This window comes from Oryzias melastigma, linkage group LG6 (genome assembly GCF_002922805.2).
Source record: "Oryzias melastigma strain HK-1 linkage group LG6, ASM292280v2, whole genome shotgun sequence".
In the NCBI taxonomy this organism is placed as follows: domain Eukaryota; kingdom Metazoa; phylum Chordata; class Actinopteri; order Beloniformes; family Adrianichthyidae; genus Oryzias; species Oryzias melastigma.
Genome location: NC_050517.1, coordinates 15626544 through 15642950, shown reverse-complemented (window position 1 = coordinate 15642950; position 16407 = coordinate 15626544). Strand labels below are relative to the sequence as shown.

The 16407-nt window shown below is 38.9% G+C and overlaps 1 protein-coding gene across 2 annotated transcripts in view; it reads left to right on the top strand.

The window, feature by feature from the left end:
* reln (reelin) overlaps positions 1–16407 on the top strand; it is a 100887-nt gene that overhangs the window by 16753 nt on the left and 67727 nt on the right. For both annotated transcript variants that reach the window (XM_024281165.2, XM_024281164.2), the window contains exon 2: positions 7224–7331. In XM_024281165.2, coding sequence (XP_024136933.1) covers positions 7224–7331 — 108 coding nt within the window. The remainder of the gene's footprint in view (positions 1–7223; positions 7332–16407) is intronic.

Here is a 16407-nt window from a genome sequence, read left to right as displayed (position 1 = left end):
GACTTTTAGCTGTGGTTATAAACCTGCTGCACGTGGAACCAGCTGTCTGCCCGTTTGTGACACAAACAGTTATAGTGGTGGTGGACAAGAAGACCATAGTAGTAGATGCAACATTCAAGTCATGGTAATATCAAGTAGAAGGAACATGAGACGATTAAGAATAAGTATGGAGGCTGAAGTCAACAACTGTGGTGATTGGAACACTTGGGACTGTTACCCCCCAACTGGGAGTTGACTCCAGCAGTTTTAAAGAACATCTACGATATGTCTAGAGGAACGCAGTCTGATGGACGGCTAAAATACAGCACAGGTTTCTGATAGAGAAACCAGACTTAAAGTTAATATAACCCGCCCCCAGTGAGTGGTAAATTCCTTTACTTTATGTATTTATTCACACATTGTATCTATATATCGTATTTTTTAGTGTACTACAGCTTACTACCTGAAAAATGAAAAACAAAAGACATGATAACCAGTATTTATTTTTTTCACTGTATTTTAGGCGTTTTTAGTTTGTCTGGGCAAAACACACTTTTGCAGAGATTATCTTACGCTTCTTGTTTTACCACTTGACCAAGATTTTTTCATATAGCCCTAATGCTGTGGTAAAATGATGCAATTTTTTCTTAGTCTAGTCATTTTTCCCACCTGTCACCACCAGAGGGGTCACCAAATGGGAGTCTGTTTTTCTGTATGTCACCTTATTACTTCTCTAGGGTATATATTTTTTTCTTTTAAATTTTTCTCAAAATGTTTTCGACAATCGTTTGAGGCCAATACTTTTCAAACTACAAATCACCCATAAAATTCAATACAATAGGCATTTATAGCTAGGGCATACACCCAGTACATCTCATACCCTGCAGGTCCACAATTGAGATATTCTCTCAGTTGTAGTTTTTCTCTTCTAAATAACTACTTTCAACTATTACATCGCCCCTCCTCTATTTTCAAAAAGGTCTGTGGGTAGAAGGGTGTGGTTTATCCAAAAGTAGACAAGTTTCCTTAAAAAAAAAAAAAAATGCCTATCACTTTGTTCTGTCTCCAGTTTTAGTTAAATAAACTTCACCTATAGGGCAAACTCCTTTATAAGGAAATTGCAGAACACCAACACTTATACTTATACTTATATATATATATATATATATATATATATATATATAATGCTTGGTGGCTGACATGTTGTCTGTGATGGAGTGTTTCACAGCAGCAGATGGCAGTGCCAGCAGGCCAGGAAGGTGCCAGAAGGTTATGCAATGGAATGATGCTTTCAGGACCTGACTTGAACGCCACATGACACATGTATGTGCTGAAGCACACTTCCCACACACTCTGAAACCATCAAGTAGCACCAAAAACTTAGGTGATTCAGACATGCTTTTCGGCATGATACTAGTTCAATTTTTTTCAACAGAAAAAAAAGTTGGACCAGTCATCATGAGATGAGTATCAGGTCTGTTTAAACCATTTCAAGAAGCTCAGAATCCAATGGCACCCCAACACTGGCATTGCCACGGTAACAGATGGATTTATAGCTTCCCTGTGGTCTGGCCTCCATTTCCTGGTCCTCTCTGGGGCACGTGTGTGTCTGCCAGTGGGATATGGGTCAGATGGTCACTTATCTATTTCCAGTTTGCTGCCAGGAAAATCTCCATCCGTTTGGACACAAATAAAGGGAACCCTCCTGAGGATTTCATTGATAATGTACACAATCTCTGTGGACATGTTGTGCACAGATGACTCTGTCCACACTGTAAACATTGCAGCACCAAAATCTAATCTAAATGACAAAACGTTCATTGAGAAATACACATTTTAGACTTCCATATCTTTTGGAACCAATTAAGATAAGATAGTCAAATTTATATCAGGAGCTTGTGAATGTCCAACAAAACAAAGGTCAAGTGAGAAACATTAAACTAAAAATAAATACTAGATTGGTTGATTATTTCCCGCTTTGCCTATCAATGTGCCAAAGTATCATTGGGAAAGACATTGAGCCCCCTCATTGTTCCTGGTGGTTACAGGTTGGCACCTTAAATGGCAGCAGATCATGATGTGACTCTGTGTGTGCATGGGTGAATGATACTCAAGACTTAATCTTTTAATTCTGGATATGTCGCCTGCAACACCTAAATAACACACACTGACATACCATAACTCTTCAACCGTTCACATGATCACCATGAATCAGCTGATTCTGACACAAAAAAGAGAATTTCAGAATTTCTGCTGAAATTCCATTAATTGTGTGAATTATTGAAGAGTTACAGTTATTAAAAATAATGTAAACACTGAAGCTATAGCTTAGGTGCTAAAGGGTTAGCCAGGTAAAGGATGAATCACCTTGAATTATATGAATGCTGCATTTAAGTTATCAAAGGTATGTAGCCATAAGGGGGCTTAAGTCTGGGTCTCCCTGTGCCAGTCCCCAGCCCAGATTTAATAGAAGGTTGTGTCACGAAGGTTATCTAGCGTAAAAATATCTGCCAAACCAAACAAAAAAGTGAAGGCTGATTTGCTGGGGCGCCCCCAGAAGGGACACGCTGAAAGGTGAACAATATTTAGGTCATTGCAGGTAAAAAGTTTGCACTCTCTTTTGTATGTTTTACTGATCAAATGACGACAAGAGTAGTTTTAAGAGTTTAAGCTGTAAAACAAAAAAATATATATAAACTTTTATTACCTTATGATTTCACATTGTATTCCCTCATGTACACATCCCTACTTGTACACACAGAATAAAACTTGATTTAACAGTTTTTTTAGGCTACGATAACTTTAGAGGCACTTGTGGGCTAATCAGTAAATCAAGTTTCTTGTTAGAACTCCAATGTTTTCTGTCTGGTTCTGGCCTTATCCCATAGTTGTTTTTTTTCTCAGAATGAGCTCACTCTGCAAAGCCACACAGCAACCAAACACTGCCTAGAGAAAAGCACAGTTCTACAGAACAAGCTGTGTACTTTTAATTTATTTTCTCAATAAATTAAAAAAAAAAAATATATATATATATATATATATCTTAAAGAAGTGCTTCCATCCTTCCTGTAACAAAGCCAGACTCCTGTCTAACGTAGATCTACTCCAACAGAGAAAACCCCACTCAAAAGGATTTATTGGAACATTCCAGAATCTCAAAAGATTTTAAGCCAATAGTTGACATTACATTGATAGTTACAACAATAATTCTGTTCTTGATTACCATACGTCTAAGATATTTATGGAAAGAGTAAAATATGAATTCACAAACCTGAATTTAAAGTCTTATGAGACATAACATGGAACATCATTTTCTGCTAATAAATAAACTTTAATTAAAAACTTGTTTTATGTCTGCATTTGATTGTTGCAAAATATGTATTTTGCATTCCACTAAGACCCCCCCCCCACATACACACACAATGTGTGCTTTGCTATGCATGAGTGAGCTCTGGGAAACTTCCCAGCAAAGCAAGTATTGTGTTTGCGAATGTGTATTTTGTTGGGTTGTGTGGTGTTTTGATACGTTGTGCTTTAACATTACTCATGGCGGTTCCAGAAAAGTGAAGAAAGCCTCAGGTCCATCAATAGTTGAGTAGTAGCGCAGCTGTGTGTGTCTATAATGAGGCGTACCACACCGCTTCATCAATTTTACATGCTGGCTTTGAGCCAAGGGACGTGCCCTGTGGAGTGTTAAGAGTACGGAGCGCAACTACGTGGGTATGAGTGCTGTGCATACAGTGTAATGAGGGTTTTGCAAGACCTGAGTCCCTACCAGGTGACACTCAAACACACAACTTGCCTCTGAATATTCCAGTTTTAAAGACTTGCTGTGTTTACTTAGACTAAAAGTACACAAATGCCAGGCAGACTTCCTTATGGAAAGTCTTAAATTCAATTTTCCCATGTTTTTTTTGTTGGCGCACATACCCCCAAAAAACTGACATTTTAAACAAAGAAACACTCAGAAACCCAGATCCCACCAATTTACTTCAAATGAGTCTGTTTGCAATAAATTTCTCTCCCGATCCCGCCCCATCGCCCTCAGCTGAGAGCGCAGCGCAGAGAAATGAAGTATGGAGAGGAATGTTAAAGGCTACCATCAAAGGCCGTCCTCTGGAGGTGTGTATGTGTGTGTGAGTGTAAAGTACCCCCACAGGTGATACGATCTGATTTCACCTCATCTGATTGGCTCATCTGCCCGATGCGTTCCACAGGCAGGTGGGGGTGGGTGTAGGAAGCCAGCCTAAATAATTTAGACCTTGGATTTGTATTGATCAGGTGGTGCGCCTCTCCGTGGGCCACTCCACCACCCTTATCTTTCTGCATCGCTTTTCACCCTGTTCTTGTTTTTTCTTGTAACCTTGTGGCCCCTGGTTTTATCCGCCCCTCCACCTTATATTCCCATTTTTCTGCCCCCCAGTCAGCACACTAAACTCGTCTCTTGAAGAAGCAAAAAGAAGGAAGTCATGGGTTTAACAAAGAAGTTAGATGCTGGAAGCAGGTTTGTTTGTGTGCATTGTTGTTATATATGGGTAACGCTGGCAGCACGGGTCAATGGAAATGCCCTAATTTGTACGTCTTCTCTAACAAATACTACATCATGGTGCAGCCTTGGATCAATACAGCATGGTACAATGAAATTCCTCAGCACAACGTGGAATTGATTAGTCGAGTAAAACGCTTTTGGGAAGAAGATATGGCTTAAATGAGGAGCACATGCAAGTGTTGCGCGAATACGGCAATTACACGAGTCCTTTTTCTCTAATTGTGTGGATGTTGGAGCTGCTTGAGTTGCATGAAACGCAGCAATGTCTCTGTTGCCAAGCAAAATATGCCCTTTATGCAAACAGTTTCCTCATCTTTATTCTTACTTCGGTTTTGAGAAATCGTTTTTGAAAAAGTGTTAATGGTTAAAAAAAGAGAAAATGTTGACTTTTTTTTATGGGTGTTGTAAAATAAGAAGAAAGGAGGAATTGTCTGGATGCTAAACAGGGTTGTGGAATGAATTATTGAGGTTTTCTTATGGCGGGAAGCCAGAGAGTGAGGAGGAGAAGGCAGGCAGGGTGTAACGCATCCAGAGAACACACACATGCAGATGAACCCAGAGAAAGCTGGGAGAATTGTGTAAGGTTTTGTTAATGGAGTCCCCCAGACAGACAAACAGACATGCAGACAGACAGAGCCACACAGGAGTCTGCTCTGCCCAGATTCTCACCACAAAACACAACAAGCCACGAAGAAGCAACGCCCTGAGACTGACTGATTATGCTGCTATTCTTACTAAAAACACATTAAAACTGCAACGGTCTCCTGCATTCCCCATTCAGTTCCCCCGCTGTAGGCATGGGGATTCCAAGGTCAGGAAATAACCCCGCTTTCACTGCTGCAAAGCATTTGATTCCCCAGTACAGAACTGTTTGGGAATGTGTTCTCCTGTAAGATCCAGGTTGTTCTGATCAGTCTAGCTGGAAACAGCCCAGTGGCTAAGCCTGGTTTCTCTGTGGGCCTGTCACTCAGGGCTTGTTTTTTTACTGGGTAAATCAATAGTTAACGTGCTGCTGGATACAGTCAGCAGGAGATGTGTTCAGCTTGATAATAGACCTCAGGCAGTTTGCAGATCTCTGTAGTGACCTGTGATGAACACTGACTCTAGAAGGCTATCAGGATACAGCCAATTAGCTCATCAGTCTTATCTAATACAATTGTCAATAGGTGAAGGTCTTGTTTAGTGTAATTTACTCCGATTGAAGTGAATGACATTTTGCCACAAAGAAAAAAATCTAGGTGCTAACTACTCATTTCTGATGAAAAAAAAATTCAGAACCACTCAGTCCTATATTTAGGCTTCCTTCATTGTGTACTTGCATTGTGCGCTCCATTTTAAGCTACTTGACAACGTGCGTTCAAGCGTCAAATGACGCTTAAGTAAACACACATAAAAACTCATTTTGGGCATCTGCATTCAAAACTTGCACATTTACACATAGCTATGTGAGTTTCTACTAGGAATGTCCCCATCAAGTTTTTTGGACCCCATCCGATTCCGAGTCATTTGATTTTGACTATCTGCTTATACTGAATCCTGATCCGATACTTTTGTAACACATTTTTAAAATGAGCAAAATATAATAAACAGATTCAGGTTATTCCCTATTTTTTTGTATTAACATTATTTTATCATTTAACAGAGAAATTCTGTGAAGTAACTTTGACAAACAAAAATAGTTTAACTATCAAAAATAACTATTATCTAGTAAAATTAGGGGATGATTAGAAAGTTTAGTGACTCTAGCTTTAATATTTTTTTGAACATTTTTAACCAAATGGGATTCAATGTTTGATTTAAAATTCTTAAAAATTCATATTGCAGCATGATTTTTATTATTATTATTATTATTATTAAGCTCGATCCCTAAGTGGTTAAATCACAGGGCTAGGACTTAGCTGTTAGCTGCTGCTGTGTAGCCATCTATCTGTCGGCAGCATAAAGTGAGCTTAACATATGAAAAATGTGTCTTTTTTCTATTGAAATGCATTTATTGCTTGTTGTTTGCATTTAGAAAAATTAATAGAGACATTTTCTATCAATTTAAAGCATTTAAACTAAGGCTAAAAGAGTTTTTGAACATCTTGCTAGCTTGACTGAACTTTTTTTGTTAGCCTCTTGTTAGCCGGCTGCTGTGATCCGTTCATGATGTGCAGACTTCTAGTGGAGTATTTATCCAGAGTAATAACATAGAACTTTAAAGGGCTGATAACAAGAATAAATTAAATATCTGATACTGATCGGAAGACAACATTTGATACCGATCACATCAACCATGTGATAATGCTCGATTTTTCGATCATTTGATTGTTTCTATGACAATTTTTGGGCTCTACATACTGAACTTTGAGTAGTTAGGTAATGACGCACGGTTGGCGTACTTTTAAAGTGCCAACTGTTTGAAAATTGATTATGGAGGAGATATTAATAACTGTGGTTTATGCCCGGCAACAATTATTGGACACCAAGTCTTTCATACATCGGAATGGAGCTGTGTAAGAAAAAACCTGGAGTAAGATTGGCGAGATTTACCGCCATGTCATGTTGTTAAATCAGAGCTGTACTCATTAAAATAAAAAGAGGTGAACTAAGCACGCAAGGGTGAAATCTAATTGAGTATTTACTTTTTATTTGATATCCTTACGTATGAAAAAAGGCTAATTTTAACAGATTTGCTTTCTTTTCTTCTCCCCAGTGACCATTTCCACTAGTGTGTCCTTCGATGGGCTGCTGGTGACTGGCCTCTACACCTCTACACCGGTTCAGTCAGCTCCTATTCCTGCTCCAGCTGCCTTTGGCTTTGGTAAGTCATCCTTCTATTTTTTATTTATTTTAATTAAGTGCTTGTGTGTGATTTTCTGCACTGAAGAAATGTTATACTCCTCAGACTGCGTGTGGGGATAACAGGGTTTCAAAATGAAGCAGACAGATTAAGATCAATTGGTAGAATGAACATAAAACCACAGTTTTTTCCAAAATGCTGTGACAGATGAGAAGTGGAGACGGTATTGTCAAGGGATTTGGTAAATGGGTTTTCATTGATGTTTTAAAAGAACAAATGCCTTTATATGAATCATATGAGAGAAGACTGGAGAAATTGTGAAAACTCCATTAAGTGTAGCCAGATCAATGTTTAAGATTTTTTTTTGACAGGTTTTGGAAAACACTTTTAAGATGATTCTAACTTAATTTATTAATATTATTTTTTTTATTTATTTTGAGCTTGAGCTCACTGATCTCTATGTATTTACAATCATACAAAATACACATTTAAGCACTATATTTTAAGTGTTAATAGATGTTTCAACACTTGTATGTCAATAATTAACTTTTTTTCCCCCTTTTTTCAACTCTTTTTATACACATAGATTTTTTTTTCCAGCTCGAAAAGGGTTGGTTGGAAAACAAATTCTTTTAGACTTCCATTTAATATATCTGCTTTAATATTTGCATACATTTATAAGCAATATATTTAAAGTCCCACTCCAATCTTCTTTTGATCAATTGTAAAAGTGTTCCCAGTAGTCTTTTAATTATGTTAATACTGTTTTGAGCCAAAAAAAAAAGTTATTTTCTTGGCCAGTTTCTGCAAAGTGGTAGGAGTTCATTAGAGATTTTCCTCTGAGTTGTTACCGGGACTGTTGGGGCGCAGTTAGCCTGCCCTCATTTCCCATCATCCCTTTGTTTATACTTTGTCCTGCTAGCTTACAGCCCCTGACACCCCTAAACTGACATTACCAGTATAACAAAAATGGTGAGCAATATTTTTTAGCAGTTTTCTATGAATTTGTCTACAAGTGGATGCATCAGAATGAAGTGGAGCGTGGTGCTTCTTTCTTGTCATAGTAGCTTCAACGTCAGACCTACAAGCTTTTTTCTAAGACAGTTTTTCGTTGGCTCCTGATTTATAATATTTGAAAAGTGAATGTCCTCCATCATCAAAAAAATGCCACAGGAACATGTTAAAAACACAATTTTCATCAAAAGATGCTTTTTCCAGTCAAGTTAAGTCTAATTTGAAGAACATAGAGACATCTTTGTTTCCTTAAGTGCAAACAGATCGTTTTACGTGATTATGAGAGTGACATGAAGTGCACAGAGATGGAGCCCTGAACACGGGTGGAGCTCTTAGGGGCCAGTAGCCCAGAGCTGAGTATGTTTAGTACTGACTAACTCTACTGTTCTTGAATCCCTGACTTCACCCAGGCTTGGCCAGCTCTTCTGTCTTGGCACTTCTGTTTACTAGGAAGGCATCCAAGCATGGCTTGCATCACCGTCTCTCTTATTCCTGAGAATTTTTTAAAGAGCGTGTCTGCATACCCTGATAGGTTGCAGCTCCAACGATGACTTTTTGCATAAAAGTTGAGATGCCTTATGTAACATGAGTGTAACCCACCGTGAAATAGTGACATTGTGCAGGACTCTTAAACTTAATTTCTCACTGAGTCTTCAAATGAGAAACTTTTCGCTCTTTGTGGCAACTCTGAAGCAACAAGTCCACCTTATTTCTGCTCATGTAGATTATTCTGCAGCCTGGTTGGTCTGCAGACCGTGCTGTCACATCTGGAGACTTAGGACTCTGCAGCCTTGGGAAGACAGCAAAAAAGAAAGAAAATGGATTTCATACATGAGCTCATGGAAATTGTAATGCTTTGAAGATACTGAAGTGGAACATTAATAAATGAGTTGTTGTTATGTGTCCATAGATCTTGACAAATATTAAGCGACATAGAAGAATAGAGGGTCACGCAACTCCACTGGGGAGTTTCACAAACATGATCTTTTTTCTGTAAATCACTAAAGATGGGGTGTGGCTCTAATTTTTCCCAAGGAGGCCTGGTGGTCGACATGGTTACCAGATGCACAGCAACATGCAGACACAGAATGAGAAAAGGGAAATGATTCACTCACTTTTTACTTAAGGCAGAGTCTCTTTTCAAATGTAAAGTTACTGATGTTGTTGCTTTCTGGGGAGAACATGTGGTTTACAGACACTTCATAGGAGCCAATAGGAAATCCTGTTAGAGAAGAAGAACCACATTCTGGAAGAGGATCAGTGGTGAATTCAACTTGCTTTAATTATTTTATTTTTTGCCTAAAAAAAGATAAATTGCTTGAAATAACTAAGATATAACTTGAAAATGAGATCTAGAATGGAAAGTTAATCAGTTAGCAACAGTGCTTTTTGTTGTAGCTTAAAATACCAAAACTTTTGCCCCATGTTTATTAAAAAAAGCTGTTGTCAAAGTTGTGACTTTTTTAATGCTTTATTCTTACTATACCTTTGTATTGCATATCACTTCAGTCAAAAATTATATTGAAGAAAAAATACGATCAAACTTTCTAAACAGATCACAGTTGTAAACTTAAAAATATATTGAATTCTCATTATAAATTTTATTTTAAGTGTCAATTTATTTTTAAAGAGGGGATTTGATGGATTTATAATCTTTAGTGAGACTTTGAGTGAAATATGTGAACAGAGTCAACTATAGTTTTAAGAAGTTATTTGCTTCCTGCTATAGTTACAGTGTTATATGTATTTAAAATATATAAATACATTTTTTGGTAGTACTTTATTATAAGATTCCTTAACAAGCTTTATCAACACATTAAAAAAAATTATGAAAGTGTTTAAATGGTGTTAGTAAGACATTTATTAGTATAATACGCCAAATAAGGTTTATTAACATATTTAGTAAGACTTATTAACTTCTAAAGTGAGACCACTGTCTATAATGGCCAAATTAATAAACTTTTTACAAGCTTAACAAATGTATTAACTATCTTTATCAAAATTATATCGAGAGTTTTGCAGCACCTCATCTAAAGTGTTAACGATTTTATTTTATTTATTTTTTTTGTCCTTTGTGGAACATCAAAGGTCCTACATCACATTTCTTCTTGGTTTTCAACACTAAAAGCACTTAGATTACTGTCCAGTACAGCTAAGACACTAACTTCTCATAAATACTTCACAAAAACCCACATCAGAAGAAAAAAAACACCATGAAACATCATTTTAAGGTGGTAGGAGGAATGTCTTGTTTTGGTTCCTGTGGTCACACTTGCTGAAGGCTCATTCCTTTACAGACAAGATCCCACACCTGCTGCAGAGCGGTTAACCGCAGACCTTTATGAGGCTATTATTGTTCTGCTACGGCTGGTGCAGACAAACCAGAGCTAAGAGCAATGTTTTGGACTCGTGCCACCTTAAGAGAGGCAGAATACAGGAGTGTAAGTGACTGTGGTTGTCAGAAATGTGCCTTTTGGAGGCTTACGCATATCTGGATGATGCATTCTGTGGAAATAGTCTATTTCATGGAGGTAGCAGTTTGAAAAAGAAGACTTGTGGTTGTGCTCTGACTTTATGTAATCACAGCACACAGTTAATGGATGAAATGATGTATTTATGAGTTTATTAAAGTTAACCTATTCAAATTACATTTTTGAAACAAAACTTTTCAAATACTTTTTATTTTGTTCTTAAAGCTAACTTTAAGTGTGTTAACAGATTGTTGCCCCTCTTCCCATCACCCAAAAGTGTTAAAGAAACATGATAATTAACTGACTCAGCTTTAATACTTTTTTCATGTTCAACAACTTATTCCAAGCTCTTCACCAAAGATGTCACTCATTTTAAAGTAATATCTCATACATTAGCAAGTGAAAAAAGCCTTTATATATAAAATAATGATTGGTTTTACATCACAAACAAAAGGCTTTTGTCATTTTTTTCACTTGAAACCATAGAATAAAGCCGAAATGGAAAGAAATGTCACACTCGCTGTGACATGTTTTGCTCGTTTAATGGTGAAATGTCTCCCCCCGTCACACAATTGAATAAAAAAACACAAAAGCAGAAAAAGAGCTCACCCCAAATGTCTCCTACTAACTGATAATTACAGAGATGAACCAGCATTTACAGGCGGAGGGGAGCTTTCAGAATGGAAATGGATAAGCAAAAACGCCAACATGGAGCTGACAAAGTGCACGAGATTAAATGAATAAGTGCAAGAGCTGAGTGAGTGGAGAAAATTGGAGAAAGTGTGCGTGAAAAATGGCAGAGAGGGACCAATGAAAGGGAAGACAGCATGTGAATGATATAGAGAGGGGGAAGGAGAGGAAGAAGATGAGAGGATGGCGTTCCATCACTCGCTTTGACGGAGTGGCTGATTACTGTTGCCGTGCCGCTGCTGAGCTGCTGAGAAAGTGGTCATTGATGGATCGCTCGTTTGCAGAGCGATGTTTATTTTGTCATTAATTTGCATATCTGTATGTGTTGGCTCCTGCTTGTAAGGATCAGGATCAGGCCCCATCTCAGTATGATGAATTTGGCTGTCTGACAAAACGGACAGCTTAGTGACAGGGACATCCAGCCGACACTCCTCTCCCCTGACGGATGGTCTCATGCTAACACCCTCGCCGATTAGAGATGAAATCCCGCTGCACCTTGACCTGCGGAGGAGGGGCTGCATTGGGTATGCAGCCAGGAGTATAATCATTCCATGCAGATATATTTAAATTTGGCTACCTTAGTTTGGAAAAGATAATGTTACTGCGACTCTAAATCATTCTTCTTTCTTGAATTAAGCCTTCAGTTTCATAGAGTTCATTTAAGCTTTTTTAAATAAGGATCTATGGGAAACCCATTCAAGTCTCACTCTGATCATCATTTGATAAATTTTAAAAATGTTCCTAGTCATATTTTAATTATGATTATGCTGTTTTTAGGCAAATCAAAAACCCTTTATCATTTTCTAGGTCAGGGGTAGGGCACCCTGGTCCTCGAGAGCCACCTTCCTGCATGTTTCCCAATATACCCTGTTCTGGCATGTTCTTATTGGCTGGACACACCTGAACCAGGTAATTGTTTGAGTCCCTACTCATGACTGATTTTTGTGGATTGAGAGGGGCTGGTGCTCAGAGCGCAGGTTTGTAGAGGAATACGTGAATGGATCAAAATACCTCTTTGGGGTTGTTTATAATGAAGAATGAACTTTATAATACACTTAGTAGCTCAAAAGTTGATTCTGCATGGTATGGGTCCTTTAACTCTTTAACACCGTAGCTCCAGTGTTTATGTTCTTTGATTTACTGTAACTTTTGGTAGCCTGGGTAGCACGATCAACGTAATTCAATCAGATTCTGAAGGACAAAAGCAGCACACACAATTCTTCAGAGAATTACGAGGTTAGCAGAACGTTACACACTCACAACTGAGCTTTCTGTTTACTCGTTCTCCTGCTAGCATGCAGCTCTGCACTCCCATAACCGAACATTACCAGAGCAACAAAAATTATGAGCAATATTAGAGTTATCCAGCAATACAGTTTTGAACCAGATTCCATGAAGAAAACGAAAACGTACATGGATCTGTTTGTCTGCAAGTGGATGCATTAGAATGGAGCTTGTACCCTCCTAACCATATTTTCTACGTAACAAAAACAATCTATTTCCAACTGCATTTTTTGGTCTCCTGCTGATGCACAATAATTTGAAAAATAAATCCTCAGAAATGCATTTTTTTGGCTCAGTTATATATACATATATATATATATATATATATATATCCTCTATTATTAGAAAAATGCAACAGGAGCATATTAAAAACACCAAAAACACAATTTCCATTGGAGCAGATCTCTAAGAGCTCTAAACTGACAGCTGACACCAAAGTTCTGAAAAAAAAGTTCTGTTTTATGTTTACTTTTACCGACATTTTAAACACGCTTATGTTAGATTTATTATTATGATTAGAAAAATTGTGATTGTAGTAGCTGTCTTTTCTTAGTTAGATGGGAAGAGCCAAATTATCCTGATTTTCCTGATAAAAAATACAAAAAAATATTATTTTTGTCCTTAAAATTTACATTTGAAAACATTTGATTTCAGAATTGTATAATTAATTCAAACTACCTTGAATGTATTTCTATCAGAGGATGGTCTTCTATAATTCAAAGCACATAAAAAAAGATAAAATTAAAAACTGAATGACTCTTTTCTCCATGACTAAGCATAAAGAAACACAAGATAATTCTAACACTTACTAAAGTTGACGGATGCTTTTTTGCTTCATTTTTCCATTTATGCTTAATGAGAGGGATAAATGTTGCTAACGACCCATGGTACAAATGTGTGCTGATGCATTGGGAGCCAAAAAAGAACATAAAAAAATGTAAAAAGGGTTTTTCCTTTAAATTATGTGCAACTCAGGATTGGAATCCACATATGAAGTAACCCATCCATCTCTGGGCTGAAGGTTAGCTGTCTTCACCCTACACCCACCAAGCTAGATTGTCTGTCAGCCAAAATGTCAGACTATGAGAGATGGCAGCTCATCATGTCAGTATTTACAGAGACACTCTCTCAGGGTTGTTTCCTACAAAGCCCTGTTTTGAAATTTCCGTGTGCCTCCTCATACAGTCCCGGGAGAGCACGAGTGTGCTCCTACACACCCCCTCCCAATCAGTGGGATGAAGAGACAAACGGGGGAAATAGTGAGTGGGGAAAGATATAGAGGATGAAGAGAAATGATATAGGGAAAGGGTGGAGCAAAGAAGGGGTGAGAAAAGGGGCTCCCATGGGGAGAGAAGCTGTCAGTCCCTAAGAGACATCAAACGCAATGCAACCCTGTGATCAGGCTGCACCCTGGCTCTCTGCTGACAGCTCCCTGACTGCGCTGCTTAGACTCCTTCACGCACACAAATACACACGTGTTCTGATGCCTGCGACCGTATGAGCTCGAAAACTCTTATCCATTCACATTCAAATTCCACCGACATACTCCCACTCGTGCTGACTCTCATGCAGAGGATGAACATCGTCTATGACACCCATCGCGGTAATAACCTTGAATGTGACAAAGTTGCAACTCTTCCAAGGACGCCGCGCTCTCCCAAACGGTTAGAGTGCGGCCCAAACGGAGATGGCGCTTGCAGCTATGGAGACGCTGATAATGATGATGACTTATCTGAGCCATTACTCCTTCTACACGAGGAGTTGGGGCACCAAAGGCAGATCCCTCCAGATGATGAATTCATTAGCACTGAAGATGAAATGAGTTGTCAGGGGCAGGGTTATGTATGGGAGGTGATTTGTGTTCTCTGCGGCATCGGTGTCAGCTCCGTCTCAGCACCGGGCGGGTCGGCTGGTTGTAAATTTCCTTGCCTCGCTGGCACAGGACTTCCCCAGACTGAGCCGCCGTTCTGTCCCTCCGGTTGCTTAGCACCCCCCCTCTTTCTGCAAGTCCTGCAGGCTGCTAACAGGTGGCTAAACATTTGCGCTCTCTCCGAGTCCAGAGGGATGCTCGGGTAATTATGCATCACAAGTCAAAAGTAGCCTCTTTACATGCACAAAACAGAGAGCGAGCCAACTTCACAGAGAGAAACTTTATTTAAAATGGTAATTTATCTGCCAAAAGTATTAACATTTTACATTTTTGAGGTATATTTGTGCATTTGATTCATAAAATTTGCTTTTTTTCCCCTTTCTTTGTGCTACAGTGGTTTCAAGATGGTTACTTCATCCACGCTCGTGATATTCAGCCCATAGTGACTATTTATATGCATTGATATGCACAAGTTGACCTTTTTTTCCCCCTGTATTTTATCTCTCTGCATTTAGATGTATAGCAAAGTGGTTCAGGATAAAGAGGAGTGTTAAAACAGGTGAAGGCAGCAGCTGCACCCACTGATAGAGATTTCAAAGCGGTGTGTGAGCTCTTGGGCAGTTTTTATTTTTATTTTTTATGCTGCAGGAGAAAGCAGCAGCAGGCGTAGGTTGGTGCTCCCATGTGTGGTCTCTGTTGAACAGAGCAATGTTATTTTCTGCCATGCAGAGAGGGTGGTTTTCATGCTACGCAGAACGTGAGAGAAATAAAAACGGATGAAAGACAAAGACTAAAACGGTGTTCGTTTTTTTTTTTTTTTTGATGCACACTAGTGGGTTTGCATCCTTTTGACATAGCTGTAAGTTGCCTTTGAAATGTATCTCTTTTTTTGTGATGGGAAAAACTCTTTAAGATTCGTACCTCAACGTGCACCTTGCAAGTGTGTGGTTTTGGCGTGCTCGCTATAGGAGTGTGATTTTACGAGTCTTTTCCACAAAGTGCATGCCAGCCTCTCAGCACTCTTAGGTCTATTCATTTTTAAAGTTTCCCCACAGAAACAGTGAAAGAGCTCCTTATGACTGTGAGCTGAAAAAGCTTAGTGTTTTTTTTTCTTTCTCCCCAGACTGGACCACTCTCTAAAAGCCTTAGTGCTGATAGAAAAGACCCCAACTCGATTTCTTTTTTCGACAAATGCAAGTTGTGTAGAAACAACTCACCCGGAACCTTTGTGACCCACATTTTGGCAGCGAAAATAGTCACTGACCTTCTCAATATTTGCCCTCCTTATGAGAGCCAGTCTGTTGCTGCGATTTGTTCACTGCCTCCCAGCATCCCTCTGTCAGCCGAGGCTTAGCTCCAGCCTCCCTCATAAACACATCTAGATACGCACACATGCTTTCAGTACGCACGCCCTCCGAGGCGTCGTGCCACGCTTTTCCACGTTTTTTCCACTGGCTCCTCACCTGTCGCCCCAGGACTCAATCTTTCTAAGTCAACATGTGTGTCAGGACAGGGCCTGTGAGAGCATGGCCTCACCAGTTTGTTTGTTTGTACGTCGACTGGTGGCGGGAAGGAACATGGGTGGAGGAAATTAGCACAAGTCAAATCAGATTAATTAATCTCCGACTCAAACCATTAGGCGAGAAGTCATGTTGAATTAAAAATCAAATTAGCCCCGGCGCCTGCCACTGAAGCTGTGGTGTACGACTGCCAGGCTACAGTTACACACACCCGAAAACGGGCTTTGCTCATGGTTAGAGTCATGGAT